This window comes from Pocillopora damicornis, chromosome 4 (assembly GCF_964200805.1).
Source record: "Pocillopora damicornis chromosome 4, jaPocDami1.2, whole genome shotgun sequence".
Taxonomy (NCBI): domain Eukaryota; kingdom Metazoa; phylum Cnidaria; class Anthozoa; order Scleractinia; family Pocilloporidae; genus Pocillopora; species Pocillopora damicornis.
In genome coordinates this window covers 2,587,188-2,609,430 of record NC_142673.1, presented here as the reverse complement: position 1 = coordinate 2,609,430, position 22,243 = coordinate 2,587,188, and the positions used below count along the sequence as shown (strand labels likewise).

The window sequence follows — 22,243 nt, the reverse complement described above, 5'->3', positions numbered from 1 at the left end:
TTTTACATTCAATCAGAAAGATGCACGACGCAAGTAAATGTACCTAATGAATTGTTCCCTATTTGATGCACTCGTTGCGTGCACAATTGTTGACGGTCGAAACGAAAGATTTCGTGATCGTCACAAGCAATAGTTGTTTGACGGTGACGTAAGTACTGTAACAATGAAATCGGCGCGCCTTTTTTTAATCCGTCTTTTGAAGAGTTTGTCACGCAATACCCGAACGTAGAAGAATAAAGCATTTGGAGCATTCTAAAGTAGTGTGACAGTTCAAAGAAACCAACCAACACTACGTTACGCCGTTTTAATAATTTTAAATGCTATCAGCAACACTGGATATATGCTTTCCGCAAGGCTTGTGGAAGGTACTTCTCTCACGAGTGAATCCCGAGGTCGAGGATGGGAGAGATGTGGTGACTGGAGAATTCCGTTCTTGCGGCGTCCCTGTGGAATGAAAGGCCACCAAAAATTCCTCTCTATTGCTATAAATAAACGGGTGATTACTTTTCTGGCTAAAATGATGGATGTTTAAGATCGGAAATGTTCTTTTGGTACTTTAATGGTAAACAAGGCTTTGATTGTCTCAGATGCATTACATAATCCAAAATAGAAGCATTCTTTTAATTCCTTGGTCAAAATTTCACCCCGAAAATTGTCTGTATCAATCTCAGCACGCGAAATGGAGAAAAAAGAAAACAAAATTGGGCACACCCTGGCGCTCTCAGATACCTTCTGTGTTATTTTGGTTTGATTTCTGCTGCCTGTTGCATCTTGAAAATGACAACGACAATTTCGACGACATATCTTTCGATATCGTAGCATTAGTTAACAACATTACGCTACCTTTGTGTTTAGAAAGGTAAACTTTTGATAAACGTCTTCTCAAGGGATTTCTCTTCTTAGATGACGTACAAGTCTCTTTTCAAGATCTTGGCTAAGTAGATAATTTCGACAACAGCATGTCGCGTCTCTTTACTCATGTCATTGTATACAAATCCACAGGTAAAATTACGACAAAAACGAAACAGCACAAACTTAAAAATGGGCAACAACAAACTGTGTGGGAAACATGAGGATATCAATTAGGAGATAATAATTAGTACATCCTACATCCTGAGACAGACCGGCATCTTGTCTAGACAATTTAAACGTCATATTTCCTTTGTTCTTGCTATCGCGTTTTTTTTTTTTTTTTGCGTTTACTCTGCGTTTCGTGAGCGTTTAACGTCGCTCCGTTACATTTTTCGATCCCTCTAAGAAGAGGACTAGATTGGGTTTCGCGTCCAAGACGAGGAGATTCCGGAATTTAGCCCGTGGCTCCGCCAAAATGGCAAGCGTTTTTGATAATCGCACAGTTTCTATTACGTATTACATAATGTCAAATTGCAGCAAAGTAATCATAAAATATTTCACAGCATATTAAAAACAATTTATTCTTCATGTTTAAATAAATATTTAACACAAAATTGTGATCCCAAGAAATAAAAACAGATTAAAATTAAGGTAACATCTTCCTCTAAATAAAACCTTGTGAAACACAACACTGTCCTTAACCCTTTAACTCCCAAGAGTGACCAAGACAGAATTTCTCCTAACAATATCAATACAGTGTCAAGCAGACAAATGATGAGAATATAGAAAAATATTAATTAGGGAATTATTAGTTGATCCAATACCAAATTCTCCAAACTAACATCACAAGAACTATAAGGCAGACAGTAAGGAGAATTACTAATGAGATCTTAGGAGTTTAAGGGTTAAAAAAAAATTCCAACACTCAGAGCTAATTGTATAAATAATATAACCACTATACAATATATTTTTGAAAACAATGATGCATCTTATATAAATTAATATTGAAAACATGAAATTTCTATGAATATTCGAAAGCTAAGAATGTAATCATCTGACGATAATGTGTTTTTGTGGGTTGAATTTCTAAATATATATATAAATTTTTTAAGTATTGCCATTATGATAATTAAAGTAAAAAGCCCTATCCTAGATTGAAAATATCATTATTTTTCTCAAATGAAACTTTGAAAAAAAGTTACTTAACTAGATGTAATACACAAGTAAATTGTTTTAAAGCAATAAATGAGTCACGACTGGAATGTTATTTTGTCTCCATTAATCAAAACAAAAACCATTCCCACTGAAATTTGGTGTAGAGTAGAAATTTTAAAATTAGTCTAAGCAGGTTACCTTAGGACACATTACCAGTATATTTCTATTTACTAGTTAATTAATTACTATCTACCATTCCTACATTGAAGACAAGTTATAAATTTGCAAAAATATTGTGTTAGTGTAATATATGAAACATTTTGCATCATTTTTCTGGGAATTTATAAGAATAAATGTATTTAATTTTACAAACACTCCATTTTATACATATTCATTGTTGCATCATTATTGGGAATTTATCTGTTCCTGCTTTAGGATCAGTTCAACTGCTTGGGCAATATTCTCCACAACATGGTTTGCTCTCCTCAAGTGAGGATGAAAATGAGTGTCGCGATGTAAATAGCGAGCATCTTCCTTGGTTGAAGGCTGGTTGTCATTATCTTGAGTTGATACACCAGTTTGGACAAGAATTGATTCTACTTTCCTAACCCCAGGTAACCATTTGAATGTATTCTGTTCCAGTTGACTTGAGGAGTCATTTGGCTGATGTTCATAAGTATTAATATTTCCACTACCATCATCAAATACCTTTACATACTCATGACACAAATTGGCTCCATAAATGTCTGTATCCAGATTGTCACTAAAGTGAAAATTAAGTAAATTTAATGGAGAATAACACATGGGCAAGTTAAGATATGGAGTCTCTTTTCAGAATACATCATCATTTGCTTTATCTAATAGAGTTTTATGTTACACCATGATGCATGTACATTTGCACTGACCCAACAGCATATAGTGTTCTCAGATTGCCAGATGCTCCTCCACTGTTTTGATTCAGGCAGTATTCTGCATACTGGTAACTTGTTAAGTATGGCTTTCCTAGAAATGCTGAGTAAACCAATTTTTGACCCGTCAGTTTCTGGAAACAAAAATATTACAATTTTTTAGGAGTATGTTTTAATGCAAGCAAGTGAAAAATATCACTATTTTTATATCTGATGACTGTTACAATCCAACAGCAGACTGTCTGGTTCTCCTTAAATGAGAGTCATTAAAAAAAAGAAATGTTTAGCAAAAGGCAAATTTCTGGTGAGGTGGAAGATTTTTCTATGGCTCAGAGACGAAACATTCTCTGAAACAATGTATGATACATCTTTAACTGGCTGTGACACTAAAGAATCTTATGATTCTCCAATCAACATCTAGAGATGAAATCAATAATTTTTCCTAAATATCAAACTCTCTATGAAACAGACGAAAAAACAACTCCAGCACACAGAAAAGCAGTAAACTTTCAAATCACAAATGAATAAACTTCTACAAAGTGACTCAACCAAAAAACTGAAAAAACCTAAAAAAACCTGCACATGCACAAATTATTTGCATGAAAAATTCTTTGAAGGTGTTTTCAAATTTAAAATGTCTAGAAACAACAGTACAATAGTAGTACTTTACACCAGTTTGGTTCTATCTACTCAATGCATCCTTTACAGAATGCCAACAGCAACTACATGGCACTAGCAATCAATTTTATAACAGTCCTTAGGTTACATTTAACAAACACCTTAAGGGCTAAAATAAATAACAGATATCTTCACACCTTATAAAGATTTTCCAAGCTAAGCAAGAAAGCACCATGTCCAAATCTGAAATTTTTAAATGATATTATAGGTTAAGGTTTTAAATGCTAAGATCAGTACTGACAACTAATTTATGTTTCAATTCTGACAAAATCATCACTCTTTATGTGTACCTGGGTAATGAAACTTCTGCCATGTATATTAAATCTGTATTTGAAACGATTACAGGAATATGGGGGCTTGGTATAGACAGCACACTAGATGATGGGCTTCCATTGGTAACAAGCATATCAATAACCAACTGAAGATTTGTTTCCCATCTCACCGGCTCTCCAAGCAATACTATTGCTATATAGGACAAAAAGGAAATATAATGTAAGTAATTAAATTACTTTACCTATTACAGATAAAAATTGGTATTTTTGTGACCTGGTTAGTTTGGCTGGCTAAGGTTAAATAACTTGCATTGTGTGACTGAAAGATAAGTTCATAAAGGAGCGTGAGACAAAGAAAAAAACTTACCATCTCTCTTATTTCTATCTACAAGATAAGTTAATTTTGAATAATCTATTCAACAAGTTCCGAGCATCTACAACAATGCTAAAGGAAAATACAAGACACAAAACACTTGTAGGAAAAAGGTTTAACCCAGGATCTGATGGTTAATTCTCTCCTCCAGCTGCTATACATTTCTTTGTGAATTGGTTATGAGAATTTGGTGTTCCATCAAGATAATATCTTGTACCTAATAAGTTTGAGTAATCTCACTACCTATTTGCTGGATAATGTATGGATATAATAGGGAGAAGTTACCTGTTAATCACTTCTGGAAGTTAAAGGGTTAAGTAAATAAAACACACTGTTAAAAGAGGCGTGAAACATGGTAAATAAAGGGCAGTGTAATTTTTATAAAGTATGAAATTATTGGTATAGAAATGATATGTGTAAAAATCAAAATAATAATCATAAATTAATGGCTGCAGAAATATAAGACTTATTTGTGAGAAATGAAAAATATTACACATTCAAAATAACAACTGAAGTAGCTTGTCTCAGCAAAATTGATTCCTTAGCATTTTTCTCCTGAGTTAAAAGTGTAATTCTTTTTCATAATTCCAGTGTAAAAGATTATGGCAAAAGACATGAATAGCCTACCTGAATGGGAAGGGTTAATGAATAGCCTACTCATACATGTGCATGCCTTACAAATAAATTTTCACTTAAAACTTACCTTCAATAGGTGGAAATTCTTCAGGAGCATAACCAAGCTGAAAAAAAGAGCAAAATCTACTAAGTTTCTTTTATTGTTAAAAAGTTATTAGAAATGCTAGGTTATAAGTAAAGGAAAACAAGTTACACAATATAACTTCTGATGCATTTCCCAAATCTTGAAGCATTTTTCCTGACAATGATTTTACATTATATGATATGGCATTCTCACTTATAACATTTTGGAGGACAAACCCATAAATTACATCACCATTAACAGCATTTTTTCTCTTTTAAGATAAAAAGCAAAGATTCTGGACTGTTGCCATGGACACATTTGGTTGCACCGCTGTGCCACTTTTTTGTTCTTATCAATTTAAATGACATTGTGTGGATCTGACTATTACTGAACAGATGCACAACAAGGAATCTATTTGTTAAATGGCAGATAGACAATTGTTTGAATAAATTATTTTTACTTACAGAAGCAAAGTCATATCTACGTTCCCTGTCTACCATGTCCAGCAATGGATATGCTCTTCGCACATCTTCAACATCAGATACCTTGGTAAATCCATATCTTATTTTTGTAAGTTAACGAAAGTAGCATTGTTCATCTCCTTGATTGCTTTGATTTGTCTTATTTTGACTTTTTTGATGAACATGCTAACAGCTCCTAGTTTCCACTACACTTGGTGAAAAAGATATAGTTTGCATGCAGATCAAAAAGCTCATGAAGCTCATTGATGTTCCTGAACATCAGAGCCCAGTTGTTCAAGGCGTGGATAACGCTATCTACCAGAAAAATCACTATCCAATGGATAAGTGTTAACAAATTGTAGTGTGCTATCCAATAATTAGCATATAGCACTATTCACCCTTTGAACAACTTTAGCCAGAGGTTTCATTAAGAAATACAATAGTGTAATGCACTTGTCTAAGTGAACCCTGACTCTCCCCTCCTCTTCCACCCCAGAGATATATAAATATGTTCCACTTTGGTATGGATTTGACACATCATGGGTGTTTCATATCCCAGAAATTTCAATTTTTTTTTTTGCCTGTCAGTGCGAATGTGGAGCATTGGTCTGCAATCGACCCATGAAAACATATTCTGTTCTTGGACAGATGTACACCATTATTAATCTTCCAGCTCACTGAAACTTCAGCAAAGTGCCCAAGATATATTGTGAAAGGATACTCTTCAAGAATTTCTTTAGCACTTCCTTGACCAGATACCAAAACATGTTTGTTGTGAAGCCAATCAAACATTTTTAGAGGTGTATGTGATAAAATCATCTGATCTTCTCGTACCTAAAAGTTAAAAAATATTTCTTCACCGTTAAACAATAATAAAGAGACATACCTTGAGGAACAAAGCAACCCCTCTCAAATGGTAAATTACTAACCCTACCCTTCTTTCGCTTATCGATCTACTAAGCCATCATGATTCACCAAGCCACTCCTCGCCAATAATATATTTCAATAACTTACCTCAAAGCCGATCCTATCTGAAAGATGTTCCGCCAGTTCCTTTTCCATTTCAAGGCCACCATTTGTCAAGAAAACTGTAGGAACATCCGACTTTTGAAGCAGTCCCAAGGCTTCTTTCGCTCCGGGGATTGGGTTCCGGCCCCTGACAAGAACTCCGTCGATGTCTAACAAAACCCCAAAAGTCTGCGCCGATGTTTTGGGTGAAGGCCTTGGAGTTGAATTCTCGCAGAAAAAACGAGCCCTGAAAATCCGTTGTACGGATATTTTTGGAGCGAAGGACTGCAGGAAGTGACGAGATGTTACGTACAAATTGTGTAGACGGGACATCTATGATACAGATGACGCTAAATTAAAAATTAAAAAGGTTAGAGCTTCCAACTTGAATTAAACAGTCTGTTAATCTTTTCTTTCGAATTTCAGAGGTCTCTTTCATCATACTACAGACAAATTGTGAAAATGCCGGTAAGACGTGAAGAATTGACTAAATAATGGTACATTGAACCCCAGCTAGGCAACTATCGCCATCTTGAAAAACTATGGCATGATGGGAAATGTTCTTCAGATACCGTTCAAGTCGATAATAAGTCGGAAAGTCGAAGACATGTCTGTGGAACCGAGAAATTCCGATCTTTTCACGGACGTATTGCGAAATTGGAATCGCGTGGCTGAAGTCGCCATCTTGGCCACGTTCTTACGATAGATCTCAAAATCCTCCGATACTTTCGTTTTAACTGTCGCAACTGAGACAGTTTTTACTTTTTTTCGTCTGAAAGATGAGCACTGTAGACTCCTACGGGCCTGCATCTCAAACTTTGACTTTTTTAGACACTGAAGAAGCTGATTTCGGTGCGGACACACAAGGAAGCGAGTACGAATTTCACGACTTTACAGTACCTTCGCAAACCCAAACCCAATCTCAAGCTTCACAACCTGAACCGAGCCAACCTTTGGTCAATGGCAACGTCGCAGACAAAAAAGAAGATCTAGCTAACGGCCCAACAACAGGAATCGAAGAAGCTAAGGTGGATGGTACCGTTTCTAAGGTTAGCAACTCTTTGGGGGAGCTTAACTTTGAAGAAGATGAGGACGAGACTTTTTACTCGAAGGATCTTCCAGCCTTCGCTTGCAGGTGCGTTCAACGTTAAAATCAAATATTCAGTTAACTGCTTAACGGTTCCATAATTATGTTTTCCCAGACATCTTAAATTGTTTTCTGTTTTTCGTCAAAGTGAAATCTGGGAAAATGGGTTTCCATAATGTAAGAAAGGCTTACAAGTGTTCACCTGGACCGACACTGCATGTCCGGCATGGAGCGAGATTCAGCTGTTCTTGACCCGCTTAAAAAAAAAATCATGTCGTTTCTTTAACTTGAAAATGTTGCAAATTATTAATTCAACTCGCTTTGTTCTCTTTTAGTCTAACATTTCTTTTCTATTTTAATAAGTTGAGCTGAACTCTTTAATAACACTATCTTACACAACCCAAAGGTCGTAATTGACGAATTGAAAATAATTTGCAGCACCTAAATACAGACTTCAATTTTTTTTCTCGGTTAAAAAAAAAAGAAGAAACCCAGTTATATGACTACATTTTGTGATCCAAATTAGGTTTTAAATGGGGCATTTTTAAATTTTTTTTGGAGAAAATTTTTATGGCTGTAGTCATGTTAAGAAACTCAATAATTCCCTATTAATCCTTTAACTCCCAAAAGTGATAAATATGTAACTTCTCCAAATAATTTATACATATTATCTAGAAAACAGGTAGTAGCAAGATTAGTAGCCTGGAGGCTAACACATAGCTGTTCCTGACCAGATATATTTCAATATATTTATTTTTAAGCCTCTTACAATTGTGTGTTTGTTAATCAATGATGTTTTAAATTGTGAACTACACTGAGGGGTGCATTTCAATCGAGAATTGTAAAACCAAAACCAAAATAATTGCATTGGCCAATCAAAGCAAAGGAAACATCCTATCAAGAAAATATCTAGATTGGTTAAGAAATTGGTGTGAGTTATCTGGGGTAATCAAAGCAATTTGGTTTTATCATCAATACTAAATTGAAAACTGCTCTATTACCATTATCAGGGTTATCATGATCCAGATCTTTATAATTAATTTATTTATAGATTTGCACTTCCGAGCGAACCAACTTACATGTAATTATAATATTGATCAATTATACCTGCAGGTATTGTGGAGTTCATGACCCAGCATCTGTTGTGCAGTGCATTCAGTGCAAGAAGTGGTTCTGTAATGGGCGAGGAAACACTGCAGGCAGGTTTGTGGAACAAATTTCAACTCGGTTATGGTTTCATGAAGGATATTTCCACTTAGTGCATGTCCACCATGCACTCATTTGGAACAGTGGTAGAGACTAAGAATAGATTGCATCTGACTGGCTAAGTAGCCCATACTGTGAGAACTTATCTTGGCTTTTGAGGCATGAATAAATCAGGGAAAGGTGTTCATCCCCTCAGATGGGATTGATGCTAGTTCAATGCCGCTTATCCCCACTTCCCCCCCCCCCCTTGTCATTTTGTTGGGATACCCTAACAGTTATGGATGCTATCCATTTACAAAACCTGGGTGGAGAGAAGCATTGTGAGAGTTGCATGTCTTGCCAAAGAACAGGCAGCAATGCTTTAACGAGAGGTTGAACTTAGATATGGAGTCAGGAAGTTATCTTTAATTGGTATGTGTTTCTGTGCAGTCATATTGTAAACCACCTTGTAAGAGCCAAGCACAAAGAGGTGACACTTCACAAAGATGGTCCTCTAGGGGAGACAATCTTGGAATGCTACAACTGTGGCTGCCGCAATGTCTTCTTGTTGGGATTTATTCCTGCTAAGGCTGATTCAGTTGTGGTGTTACTGTGCAGGTTAGTTGGTCTGTAAAGCTTCTTTTATATATGTGTATCTAGGAAGAATTGTTTCTTGAATTCATCAAAGAGTAATTCCTGGAAATTTGATATACTAGGGAACATGTTGATAGAATAAAGGTGGTTCTGCTATCAAAGTTTTCCAATTTCTTGCAAAAAAATTATTCTTTCCTTTATGACTTGAGTTTAGTAAATTTTAAGTTCAAAATAATTACAACAAGGTTCCTTTTGCTTACTTTTGCCACTTGTGTATCTTTCTTCAGACAACCCTGTGCTACACAGAGTAACTCCAAGGACATGAACTGGTATGTATAATATTCTCATTTAAAAAAATTGAACAGGAACTTGAACATGGCCTTCGTACTATTCAGTACCTGCTTTGATATTCTCACTTTTTGTTGGTGCTTTAATGCACTCTACTAGTGACATAATTGTGATTTAAAATAAACTTGTTGAGCAAATTAAAGGTCAGTTTTAATGTGGAAACTATTTAGTGTGAACTGTTCTGTTTTTTTTGTGTATCTGGTAATATAGACACTTGCTTTGTTCAAACTTAGGGACCAGGCACAGTGGCAGCCTCTGATTAATGATAGGTGCTTCTTGTCCTGGCTTGTTAAAGTTCCACCTGATGAGGATCAGCTGCGAGCCAGACAGGTAGACATTCATATTTGATTATTAATGATAGAGCGCTGGGAAAATTTAGTTGTTGTGAAAATAATTTTGTGCAGCTCATCCACCAGAAGAAGAATGTTTCAGTTTCCATCCCTTATTTTCCTTATGAGATTTCTCAAAACTAAAAATATAATTGAATTATCAAAAATGAAGAGATTTACTGGTTTAATTTACTCTATACCTATTTTTTGGCTACTAAGGTGTGGTAGTTCAGGGAAATGCATCCCTGTCTCTGAATAATTTCATAATGTCAGGGAAGGGTGTATGTGTCTCTGGAGTACCTGAGAAAAGGGAATAAGGCTCTGTGGTCAAGCTTTGCATTCAGCATGCCCAGTTGCTAAAAGTTAGTGACACCCTTGATTAAAATGCAATTTTATTCAATTTAACAGAGTTAACAATAAAGAGCATCAGCGTTTTTTTGCATATGCGCTTGTGTCAGAATTCCATGTGCTCTTCATTTGAGGCATTTTTGTGCTTGCTTTGATCACGAACTGGCAGCATTGTGAGGAGTGTTAGCTCATCATCTAGGCAGGTTTCCCCACCCCTTCCCACCCTTTTCTACTGTTTATTCACTGTTACAGGTGCCTGTTTCCCTTTCCTGTGTTGGGGCTCATGGCTGGGCTGCCAGGATTTGCAAGCCATAGGAGAAGTCTCCATCTAGGAGCTGGCTGCCAATAGTGGAAGCTCCTGGATGTTTCAGGCACTCAATCTCCCCTTAGTGATGCAGTTGTCAAACACCCTTTAAACCACATAGGTTGTCCACCAGTTAATGAATGTGGCACTCATTCAACATTTTTACATCTCACAGATCTCTGCACAACAGATTAACAAGCTCGAAGAACTGTGGAAGGTTTGTGCTGTACATTTGTTGAGTAATGTTTGAATTTTTTTCCCAATGCAAATGTATCATTACCACCTTGTGGATGAATGTAGTTGATTGTTGGGTTTTTTATTGTAGTAATTGGGCTCTGTCTCTGGCTTAATTGTGTGATGGTTGTTTTTCATAGGATAATCCTGAAGCCAAGTTAGAAGATTTGGATAAACCAGGAGTTGATGATGAACCACAACAAGTTCTTCTCAGGTCTGTGGCTGCAGTTATTAAATTGATGTAAAACATGAAAAATTATAATTCCTTTTATCTGTACCTCTTATCCTTCAATCCATCTTTCCCCTTTATTGACAAAGGTGTTCACCCTTCCCATGTCATATTTTGTTCAGGTATGAGGATGCCTACCAATATCAAAACATCTTTGGCCCACTGGTTAAACTGGAAGCAGATTATGACAAGAAGCTGAAAGAGTCTCAGGTAGATTTGGCTTAACAGCAGACTTACCAATTCTAAAAAATTAATTGATACTTTGACTTCAAATTCTTCCATCTATCAGTACTTTACAGCGACCTTTCCCTACTATTGCCTGATTACATGTAAATCTCCATTTCCACAGACTCAAGATAACATTGTTGTTCGTTGGGACATTGGTCTCAACAAGAAAAGGATTGCATACTTCTCCTTTCCCAAGACAAATGATGACATGAGATTGATGCCTGGTGATGAGCTCCGCCTGCGATATGTCGGGGAATTACACAAACCTTGGCAGGGTGTTGGTCATGTGATCAAAGTGCCGAACAGTATCCTTGCTTTTGAAAAGCTGTATATGTAATGAAGGACCTGTTTCTTAAACATATGTTTTGCCAGCAGATACTTTTGTGATTTCCTTGACTGTGCTCATCAGACTTTGGTGAGGAAGTGGGGATTGAGTTGCGCAGCAATCTGGGTGCCCCAGTTGAATGTACTCATAACTTTGTTGTGGACTTTGTGTGGAAATCAACCTCATTTGACAGGTGAAAATTTCAAGGCATCTTTAACCCTGAGAACCTGTCGCTGTTGTAGTTCAAACTTTGATTTGGTTCTTAATGTTTCAAACCAGTTTTAATTTTGCTCTCTTTTCTGAGATGGCTTTCGTCTGACTAACGTGGTTTTAAAAAAGTTTTTAACAAGGTCAAATAACCATTCTTTTGTGAGATTTCTGAAGCATCAGCCACTTTCTGAGAGAAAGCATTAGAAATACTTCTCTTGATGTGAAATACTTATTTTTTATTCAGTGGCTGACTACATAAAATTCTCTGGAAAACACTGGACAACTTGTAAACTTACCTGACAGGCTCAAAAGTTGTGACTTATCATGGGGAGGGTGTCCGTGTGTGGCTTCACTTTTGTCATTATCTCACGTTATTGTGTTTACTTTATGATCAGAATGCAAACAGGAATGAAGACCTTTGCTGTGGATGAAACATCAGTCAGTGGCTACATCTATCACAAGCTGCTGGGTCATGAGGTGGAAGAACAGGTTGTCAAATGCCAGCTGCCTAAGAGGTTGGTACTCAAGAATGTTGTGTACCTGATTGAGATGGTATTGGTTATGACAGGTCTTGGTCATTTGCTGAGGAATTATTTGAAATGCTCTTACAGATCTCATAGGGCTTATTACTTTCTAGGAGTTCTTGATGAGGGAGTTATTGGGGAAGGTTAAGGTGGGGGGGACTTATTAGAGACTGGTAGGAGCTTTCCCATGGAGCCATGAAATTCTTTATTGGAAATTTATAATATTTGAAATAGAAACTAATAAAAGCTTTGAAATTCTAATATTCTTTATGCTGAAACACAAAATAATATGAGCTCTGATGAAAATCAGTGCTAGAGGATTTGTTTAGAGAAAGGAGACAAGAGAAAGGAGAGGGTTTTTAGAGTATTCACTGTATTGCCATGATTGTATCCCTAAGAGTTTGTCATATTGCAAGTGATCTGCTATTGCTTTACATACTGAAGGTGACAATCACTCTTTGTAGGTTTTCAGCCCAAGGTCTGCCAGAGCTGAACCATTCACAAGTGTATGCTGTCAAGACTGTCTTACAAAGACCACTTAGTCTTATCCAGGTTAGTGAAGTGTCAGGTTGCTTTCTGTCTTATAAACAACTTTTACATGTAGATTGTGCTGATTCCAAGTTTATATTTTTCATTTTTTCACATAGGGACCCCCGGGTACCGGAAAAACAGTCACATCAGCCAGTGTTGTTTATCACCTAGCCAAGCAAAACAATGGGTAAGTACAATAAGAAAACATTTCTCTGACTAATGACTGTAGATATATGAAAATCATAAATGTGCACAACAGTAGAATAAACAAATATAGGTGATCCTCGCGGCTATGAATGGTTATTCTTCTTGAAGTAAAAGCTTTATGTTAACACTTCATTTTTGTTGGTTTGTTAGTCAAGTTCTTGTCTGTGCTCCAAGTAACATTGCAGTGGACCAGTTGACAGAGAAAATCCATAAGACAGGACTCAAGGTACAATGTGCTCATTACAGGCAATGACTTTGTAAAATCACAGTATGTAGTATATAGGGAATAACTGTAATAAGAGTCAGAAAAAGCCATTGAAATTATGCAGGTTGATTAATATTATCAAGCTTGGTTTTTCTGAGGCCAATGTATTGCATGTGAATTTCCTCCATCAAGTTCGCAGCTTTAGCACAAAATGTAGAATTCTTCATTTTTTACTTGAAAACTTATAATAAACCTCTCCAGTTCCTAGTTTTCAGGGAGACTGATAACAGACAGTGATTTGTCCTTAGGTTGTGAGACTGTGTGCCAAGAGTAGAGAGGCTATTGACTCTCCTGTAGCATTCCTTGCACTGCACAATCAAGTGCGTAACATGGACAGTGTTCCTGAACTCCAAAAGCTGCAGCAGCTCAAAGATGAGCAGGGTGAGCTGTCTGCTGCTGATGAGAAGAGGTACCGATCTCTGAAGAGAAATTGTGAACGCGAGCTTCTCCAGGTAAAGTCTATTTACAACTCAACACCATGCATTACTCAGTTGTTACAGGAGCTATACATTATTTGATAATCAACTAAAAGTTGATGAAGTACATGAACAAGATTTGTAAAGCTGGTGTTTTCAGCATTAACAATTCAGCTTAAAGAGATGTCTGTCACCCCAAGCTATAGCTGTTCATGCGGAGTTACTTTAAACTACCCTTGCTGGCAATAGTTTCATGTTTGATTCCCCAACTATGTGAAATAGAATTTAAGATACCCATTTCAATAAGAGCTAGAACTTAATATTGTGGGTCTAACGAGGAAATACATTTTCATATATATATACTATTAAAGGCTTCTGAAATTGATATTTACTTGTATATCAGAGTGAATAATCATTTCAGCTTCACTCCCCTGGGAAGGGTTAAATGAAGTTGGCAATTCCTTGCTATATGTACCCTTCTGTAAATTGCTTAATGTTAAAAAAATTATCTTGAAATCAACATGTCTCTTAGCTGTCCTTTGGTGTAAGAGTTGATTCTATTTCATTAATTTTATGTTGTGGAGCTCAGATCTCCTTGCTTTTCACTCAAGGGAGCTTTTCCTTCTTCCTCAGCATGCAGATGTGATTTGTACCACTTGTGTTGGTGCTGGTGACCCTCGCCTGTCCAAGTTCAGATTCCGTACTGTGCTGATTGATGAGTCAACCCAAGCCACTGAACCAGAGTGCATGGTGCCTGTTGTACTAGGCTGCAAACAGGTCTGTCACAGGTTTAGATCATGCTAATTATGGTTGGATCAAAAACGTGTTTTTTTTTGTTTTTTTTTTTAATGAATAAACCTCTTTCAAATCCCAGTTTCTGTTTGAACACTGCTGCTTTAAACAAAACTCAAGTTGTTTTGTGGGTCCTGTGAATGGACATGAAATGTTTTGGACAGTTTTGTTAACAATCATGGGTTTTTTTGTTGTATTCAGCTCATCCTGGTTGGTGATCATTGTCAGCTTGGTCCTGTTGTGATGTGCAAGAAAGCAGCTAAGTAAGTGTCTGAAAATCTCTTTTAACTTATTTCTTTTATTGACATTCACATGATGTTGAAGGGGCTGAAGCATAGAACATGAAGTTTTTTTCATTTGCACTCTGGTATACAAAACTAAAATGGAAATGTAAAGGTGTCATTGCAACTTTTCAGGCAGGAAAACAACTCTGAAACATTTCCCGCAGTTCTGATGGTTCTTGTTATAAGTTAAAAACAGAGCAGTGCAACAACCAGTTCTATTTGTTACGCTAGCTATAAGCAGGGTGGTGTTTAATCTGACTGGTTTTTTTTTTTCTTTTTTCATCCTGTGTAGTGCTGGTCTGTCTCAGTCTTTGTTTGAACGTCTGGTGGTTCTTGGGATCCGTCCTATTCGTCTCCAAGTCCAGTATCGTATGCACCCTTCCCTGAGCGAGTTCCCATCCAATCTGTTTTATGACGGAACTCTTCAGAATGGAGTCACTGTCGGTAAGTTCGGCTATCTTCATATTTTCCAAACTGTTCCTTATGCATTTCCTGTTATGTCGAAGTGTGAAAATGTAAGGAGAAATGAGAGGATAGTCGTTCTTAGGGATAAAGGGTTGACACGGCCTCAAGACCTTTGGGCAAAAGGTTGAAGTGGGGAAGAATCGTTAAATGTGAGCATGAGTTTTAGGCAGTGTTGGTCAATTGGAATGATTGAGCTACATGGCTGATATTTTTGAAGACAGTTATGCAGTAATATACTTATCTTGCATCGTGTTAATTCAGTTTAAAGTATCCAGTCCATTAAGTTGGCATTCCTGCTAAGTCTGCAAATCCCAACTATCTTGAAATGCTGTGCCTCGTGTAAAGCTTCCTCTCGTACCATTTCTCTCGCAGCTGAACGCCAGCAGACCGGAATTGACTTCCCTTGGCCTGTTCCCGATAAGCCAATGTTCTTTTATTCCACCATGGGTCAGGAGGAAATCGCTTCCTCGGGAACATCTTACCTCAACAGGTAGGTTCTTTATAAAAGGGGTAAGTTTCTAAAGAAACTGTGATGTTGCGTCGGTGGGAGAGTATAGCAGGTAATTTAGTGTTAACAACTGAGTTAAAAACGTAAATTGGCCGCCGTAAAGGGTAAAAAAAGCTAGGTTTTTTGTTGTAACGTTTTAGTGTAACGCACTCGCATCAAAACAAATTGCGTTGTGATAATCCTGCAAGTAAGAATGATGTAGAAGAGTCATTGGATGCAATAGTGATCTACCGTTGCGAGTCAGGTTTTCTACAACTTGAACTTCACTTATTTGGAGAATTTTCAAACAGCGTAAGGGAAACCTTGAGGGAAAGAGCAAAGATAGCCGAATGAAACTAATATTACTGAAAATGCCGATAATGTATCCGGAAGGATGCTTTGTTCATCATTTTATTCCCTTACTGGACAGCTTATTACACACAAAAGAGAGGAAACACGAGTGCTATTTTACTTTCGATGAAAATTGGAGTGCTACTTGTTCATGTATGTGTTTCTTGCACAGGACTGAAGCTGCAAACGTGGAGAAGATTGCCACTCGATTTCTCCGTGCTGGCGTGAAACCAGAGCAGATTGGAGTGATAACTCCGTACGAGGGTCAGAGAGCTTACATCGTACAGTACATGCAGTTTAGTGGCTCTCTTCATGCCAATCTTTATCTGGTAAGTTGTGCTTTAAGAGTTAAGAGTGTCAATCCACGCTACTGAATTTCGCACTTTTTATTACGATGGATTGGGAGAGTTTTTGGACCTTAAGGTAGTACATGAACATCCTATTCTATAACGTTTGGGTTTTGCTTTTTGTTTTGTTTCTTTTTTTATATATATTTTTTCCCGTAACCTACATCTTCTTATTGGAGCGGAAAAATCGAGGTAATTAGGAGGAAACATCCCATAGTAAATAAATAGGACTATTCGAGTCTGTTTGGTAATATTTACACTCTTGAGATTACAACATCAGGATTTCATGAATGAGAGACCAGTGATAAGTGTTAACACACACATTTTCTGACCATAGGAAATCGAGGTAGCCAGTGTCGATGCATTCCAGGGCCGGGAGAAGGACTACATTATCCTGTCCTGTGTACGCTCCAACGAACATCAGGTATCACCCTTTTTTATGTCTAATTCAGAATAACCGAGGCCGACAACTTTGAACAAAAAGCAAAGCAATTTTGAGATTTATAAGTAAGATGACTTATCTCAAGTTTTACTTCTTGAACAAAGTGAAAATTTGTAGTTTGCCTTAAATATACAAGGCAGTAACCGGTGGGCTTTTCAGTGTATGATATCCTAATGAGGATCACTTCTGAAGAGGTGGCCATTGACAATTGAAGGTAGTCTACTTAACTTCTGTCTCTTGTTGTTGATCTGCAGGGAATTGGTTTCTTGAATGATCCGAGACGTCTGAACGTTGCTTTGACCCGAGCAAAGTATGTATTATATTTATTAGTTTAAGGAACAAAATATGCGAGAGGTTTCTAAATTGTTCAGTGTTTAACGTTATCCGTTCTTCCATTTTAGATATGGAATCATTGTCATTGGCAACCCCAAGATCCTATCCAGGGTAAGTCGCTGCTACAGATAGTTAAATTTGCTAATCGACTCTTTGAACTTGAATGCGATTTCACACTCCGACGTAGTTTGATCTTCTATTTCATTTTGATACACAAGTTATAGTAAAGCTTGCAAGTTACTGCAACTGACTGCATTGGTTTTTTTCTCTTCAGCAACCTCTGTGGAACCATCTGTTGAACTACTACAAAGAAAACAAGGCTTTGATGGAAGGTGAGCTGAAAACTTTGATTCCGCTTCATTTTCATTGAATGCAGCCAGTCATTCGTCGTGCGGTGAGAGGCGGTGAGAGACGGTGAGAGGCAGGATATCTGTGAGTTAACCCCAAAAACCTCAAAAGTGCTCAGAATGTAACTTCTCATCACGTTTTCGCTTCACAATCTCGCAAACAGGTCGTGGGAACAAAAAAAAATCACCAGCTGGAGGGTGAGGGGTTTTTTAAGTTGAATAATGTAGGACCAAATTCTCTTAACAATTTTACAAGGAAATTTATAGCAACCCGAAGGAGAACCTTTTGATCACATTGCGAGAATTAAACATTGACGTATGAATGGCCTATTTTGCATTGCAGGACCCCTGAACAATTTAAAGGAAAGCATGATTCAGTTTAGCAAGCCAAGGAAACTTGTTAACCGTACAAATCCGGTAAGATACCTGTTCATTCTCTTGCTCAACATCCTTTTTCATTTAATTCCTGCAAACTTTGTTGACTGAATAGTTCCCAGTCGTGCCTGAAATCTGGTGAAACAACATGGCGTCCACTTGCCATTTCTCATGTGCCATGTACTTTCAAAATGATTGACAGCCCAGCCCACGTACTCACCTTCCTGTTTTCCTCCTCAGGGCGGCCGTTTCATGAGCAGCACCATGTTCGACGCCCGTGAAGCGCTAATCCGCGGTAGTGTGTATGACCGTCAGATACCTCAGGCACCCATGGATCCTGCAGCCTTCCATGACACTTACTTCCACACTCATGACCGGCTCAGTTACATCGGAGCCGAGCGAACCATTCCACCCGCTGCTGCTGCAAGGATCCCGGTACCCGTGGGGATGTTTATTCCTCCGGTGCCTCCCCCACACCACTCCTACTTTGGGCAGGTGAGTGCACTTGGTTAATCTGTTCTTAAGGTTTTAGGGAAAGTCCTGCGACGTATCAGCGTTACGTTTTACAGCTGGGGTGGGGGGAGGGTTGAGGTCTTGTCTCAAACATGTTTAAAGGTTTGACCTTGTAAGGTAGATATTAATTATGAGTATTCCTTTAGCTGTAGCCCGTAATTTTTGCACCAACATACAATTTTCCACTAATGTCTTGTAAATATCAGGTCTGATGGCCACATGCTTTGGACGTGAAAGTCGTGCCCTGAGTTTAAACTGACAACTTTTCTTTATGTTTTAGCCTCTTGCCGGTCGAATGCCTCATGGCCGACCAGTTCAGCAGCCTCGGCAGCGAAATCAGCGCAACCATCATCACCAGCAACCAATGGCGTATGCTCCTCACATGCCAGCCAGCCAGGCCAGTCAGGTATGAGCTGACGAACTTTAAATGGGGATTATTCCTTTAGGATAGCTTGATTCTCGATCTACGCCAAAGGAACGCGGTATTTAGTTTGATTCAAGTCAGTCTGAAATCGTTGTATCGAAGAAATCAGACTTTTATTGCCCTGCAATAGGAGAAAATTTTAAAATAATTTGCTTGTGTGGAAATAAAACTGCAAAGAATCGAGGACAGTGAGGGATGGAGAGGAGGAACACGGTGTGCAGCTGATGAACCAGAAAAATGAAGGCTGATGAACAACCCGTGAAGCAGCTCTCCACTCCCAGAAGCGATGGAGACTTTCACTCTCACAATTTTTAAACACTCTCTGACAGAACGTCAGGGAGGAATTTGAAAACGAAATCTAAAGTGAAGAATATGACCTCTATATTTCACAAATTTCCCAGTGTTAGAGGAAGGAAATGTTTTGTCACGCATTTTGAGAATTCGCGCCAAGCTCTTCAGAATTTAAGGGTTGAGTGGATTTCTTATTGTAATGTTTTTCTCCCCATTGCAATAGGATGCTTCCCAGCCTCTGTCCCAGGGCCCACTCACTCAGGGTGGCATGTCCATGAGTCAGCCCATGGCCTCACAGCCATTGTCGCAGCCGGACCTATCTCAGGATAGTTACCTTGGAGACGACTTCAACCTGAAATCTCAGGCAGATGCTGTGTTGTCACAGGATTCTACCTACCAAGGGGAGAGGGGAGGCTACATGAACTCCTTACCAGACTACTCCCAACCAAACTATGCCTCTCAGTACTGAAGTACTAGCCTACCGGCTGTGAAGGGGGCACGTCGTCACCTGGCAGCCGTCGTCAAGGCAACCAGAAGGTAACACCTTGCTTAAGCCACACCCTTGATTGTCCCCACACTGAGGGTGTGGTGCTGACTAAAACCTTGAAGAAAAAAGAGAGGAGAGAGTGGAACGAGAAGAGAGGAGAAAAATTTCACCCGCATTTACAAACGACGGGTCTCAACGGTTTTGACGCCGCGAACAGAAAAAAAATGAAGTTTTTTTTTTTGGAACTTTGACTTGGTGGTTTTTAGACGGTTCTTGACCTGACGAGCAAAGCTTCGCTAGTTTTATAGAAGAAAAAAGACATTGGTAGGGTGCCGTGAAACGACAAGAAAGAACCAGCTTTATAATTAACCTCGACGTGATTGTGGACAGTTGGTCGTAACACAGCAGACAGCCCAGATCTTTCACTTTTCTTGAGCTCCCTGTCACACAGTAGACCCCACAGCTAGCTTGCTTACTATTGACGCTTCTTTCATCACTGATATTCACAAAAGCAAGACGAACTTGCTTCCAAATAATTAAATGCAAGATCTTGGTAAAGATTAACAGATTCTCCTATGAAGTTTTTGTTATGGATTTTTATCGGAAATCTCTTTCCCAATTTGAAACTGAACATTCCAAGCAAGACATCTGTAACAAAGGTTGTGGACGAACTGTTTGAGTTCTACAACGTGATGTCCACTTTATCTTCGAAGTGAGACGTTTCGTAAACTTAAACCTCGGTTACGAGAAAAATCAGTTTAATGTTGCTTGGTTGATAAGCCTAATCTTATTTAAACTTACTGCAAAGACCTTTCCTTTAATGACTATTTGCTTTAGTTCTAGTGACTAAACTATGGTTACGTTAGAACTTCCAACCTCTTTTAGCATCTAAAATAAGCGCAAGACATTCCTTAAAGCTGCCGCTGGTTTTAGAGGACAGAACTGAGGACAAAACAGACGTGTTTTGGATAGAATGTTGCCCATAAATTTGTCTCTGTCTCCAAAAGGGAACAAGTTTTTAAGAAGTCAGGAAACGATGGGCGTGCGTCCCGTGAAGTTTTTTTTTGAAGCAGGGTGTACGGAAGTGCATCTTGTTTCGTATTTGTTGTTATTTTGTTGTAAGCTTTTGAATAATGTTAGAGTTATTGGTGTTTTCATTGATCCTATAATCCACTTCCTAGTTCAATCAGTCCGTGGTTGATGTTCTCTTAGGGCTAAGTGTGTGATACATTATTACTTTTATTTTTAGTACTGTTATAACAAACCTTTTTGGCAGATGCGTTTGATGTGAGTTCAAAGTTGTAGTGCATTCTCTTGTGAGTGATTGAAGGAGATTTTTGTAATTTAGTCAGGTCGTGAAGTTAGCTTTGGTGTTTTCGCACTCATGATAATAGGAACATTCATTGTTTCAAAATATACTCAGTGTGTTTATTTTTTTGTGTGAAATTCCAGACGTGGTTTAGTGGGTATTCTCTGACGTGGGTTGGCGTTGGATTCGACCAGCATTGGACGCTCCCTCAACCCCTAAGACATTCTAACGATTCGCGTTCCGATACTTTGTAAATACAGATTCGTTAGGGAGAATTACACTCAGTTCTAAAAAGATGAGAGAATACCACCAAAAGTATAAGTGCTTTTGTATTGATCGAAACTCTAAAAGTGGCTGATTTTTTGGAAATTGGAATTCGGTCAAGGCTTTCCCAATAATCAAACCTGTCGTTGCGATACTCCGGATCTCCCGTACCCAGACCTTTCACTCGCGGCTTCGTTTCAGGCATAAAGTCTGAGTACGAGACACGCAGACTTATCCCCAGTCGTCGAAGCGGCAAAGGAGTTTGTTTGTGAGGGGGTGGAAGTGGTGGGGGGGGAGGTGAGTGAGGGGGTTGAAGGGTAACGCCTATCAGACATCCCGTTGTTGTTTACGCTCTGCCGGCTTGGCTAAGTGGACTAGGGATGAGATAAAAAGATCAGGAACTATCAACCAAATATTGTCGTGCAGCTGTTCAATTAGTTAGTGAATAGCGAGGAGATAACAAGTTGCAATTTCTAATCAAGCTCATTAATCAATCTGTTCCTTCAAAACCAATCTCACGTGTGGTAGAAGTTAAGGATCTGAATGGATCTAAATTTACTGGATCTAAATTTTTTGTAAAAGAGACAAAGAAATCAGGAATAAATTGCTCACAGTGTTTTCCTCGCGGAAATAAAATGAGACTACTTCATTTTTCTATCTTTTTTCCCCCTTTCTCTAATTGCGAAAACTGAAAATCATATTTAATGAATAGAAATAATTTCTTGTTAACCAGGAAATTATCGCAAGTTTGTATCGCCTGCTCGATTTGGTTTATCCGACAATTTGTCACTGATCACTGTCAGAGGTGCACATAAACGACAGGTGCCAATTAACAAAGAAATACGAAATTAGTTTTTTTACAAGTGAACCAAACCCAAGAAAGAAGGAACAAGTCATGGATTGTTCTCTGTAACGCTTAAATGTGAGGAAAAGGTAAAAATTTTGGCACTGGGTACGAACG

General features: G+C 38.2%; 2 protein-coding genes across 2 annotated transcripts; one reads left to right on the top strand and one right to left on the bottom strand.

The window, feature by feature from the left end:
- Positions 1-1,407: 1,407 nt before the first annotated feature.
- On the bottom strand, positions 1,408-6,960 carry LOC113665290 (haloacid dehalogenase-like hydrolase domain-containing 5). The gene is made up of 8 exons (XM_027180961.2): positions 6,414-6,960; positions 6,121-6,233; positions 5,403-5,499; positions 4,942-4,978; positions 3,884-4,058; positions 3,731-3,776; positions 2,913-3,049; positions 1,408-2,770 (listed from the first exon to the last, which is right to left on the bottom strand). The coding sequence occupies exons 1-8, from the start codon at positions 6,738-6,740 to the stop codon at positions 2,413-2,415; spliced, it is 1,290 nt and encodes a 429-aa protein (XP_027036762.2). The 5' UTR covers positions 6,741-6,960; the 3' UTR covers positions 1,408-2,412.
- An 89-nt stretch (positions 6,961-7,049) lies between these two features.
- LOC113665288 (regulator of nonsense transcripts 1) lies at positions 7,050-21,125 on the top strand. Its single transcript, XM_027180959.2, has 28 exons — positions 7,050-7,542; positions 8,608-8,697; positions 9,130-9,297; positions 9,561-9,602; positions 9,855-9,951; positions 10,778-10,819; positions 10,977-11,050; positions 11,188-11,275; positions 11,415-11,598; positions 11,703-11,811; positions 12,224-12,343; positions 12,817-12,904; positions 13,000-13,070; positions 13,241-13,316; positions 13,604-13,807; positions 14,405-14,548; positions 14,765-14,826; positions 15,140-15,291; positions 15,685-15,802; positions 16,323-16,479; positions 16,835-16,921; positions 17,194-17,249; positions 17,341-17,383; positions 17,547-17,604; positions 17,963-18,036; positions 18,235-18,489; positions 18,788-18,913; positions 19,446-21,125. Exons 1-28 carry the CDS (start codon positions 7,187-7,189, stop codon positions 19,689-19,691), a joined length of 3,387 nt encoding a protein of 1,128 aa, XP_027036760.2. The 5' UTR covers positions 7,050-7,186; the 3' UTR covers positions 19,692-21,125.
- Positions 21,126-22,243: the final 1,118 nt, after the last annotated feature.

Excerpts from the sequence above, each read along its gene's own strand:
- LOC113665288 (XM_027180959.2), top strand. The coding sequence starts at position 7,187 with ATGAGCACTGTAGACTCCTACGGGCCTGCATCTCAAACTTTGACTTTT. Across the intron at positions 13,071-13,240 it reads CTAGCCAAGCAAAACAATGG|TCAAGTTCTTGTCTGTGCTC; the intron begins GTAAGTACAATA and ends TTGGTTTGTTAG. Across the intron at positions 18,914-19,445 it reads CAGCCAGCCAGGCCAGTCAG|GATGCTTCCCAGCCTCTGTC; the intron begins GTATGAGCTGAC and ends CCATTGCAATAG.
- LOC113665290 (XM_027180961.2), bottom strand. The coding sequence starts at position 6,740 with ATGTCCCGTCTACACAATTTGTACGTAACATCTCGTCACTTCCTGCAG. Across the intron at positions 6,234-6,413 it reads CAGATAGGATCGGCTTTGAG|GTACGAGAAGATCAGATGAT; the intron begins GTAAGTTATTGA and ends TTTAACTTTTAG. Across the intron at positions 3,050-3,730 it reads GCTTGGAAAATCTTTATAAG|AAACTGACGGGTCAAAAATT; the intron begins GTGTGAAGATAT and ends TTTTGTTTCCAG.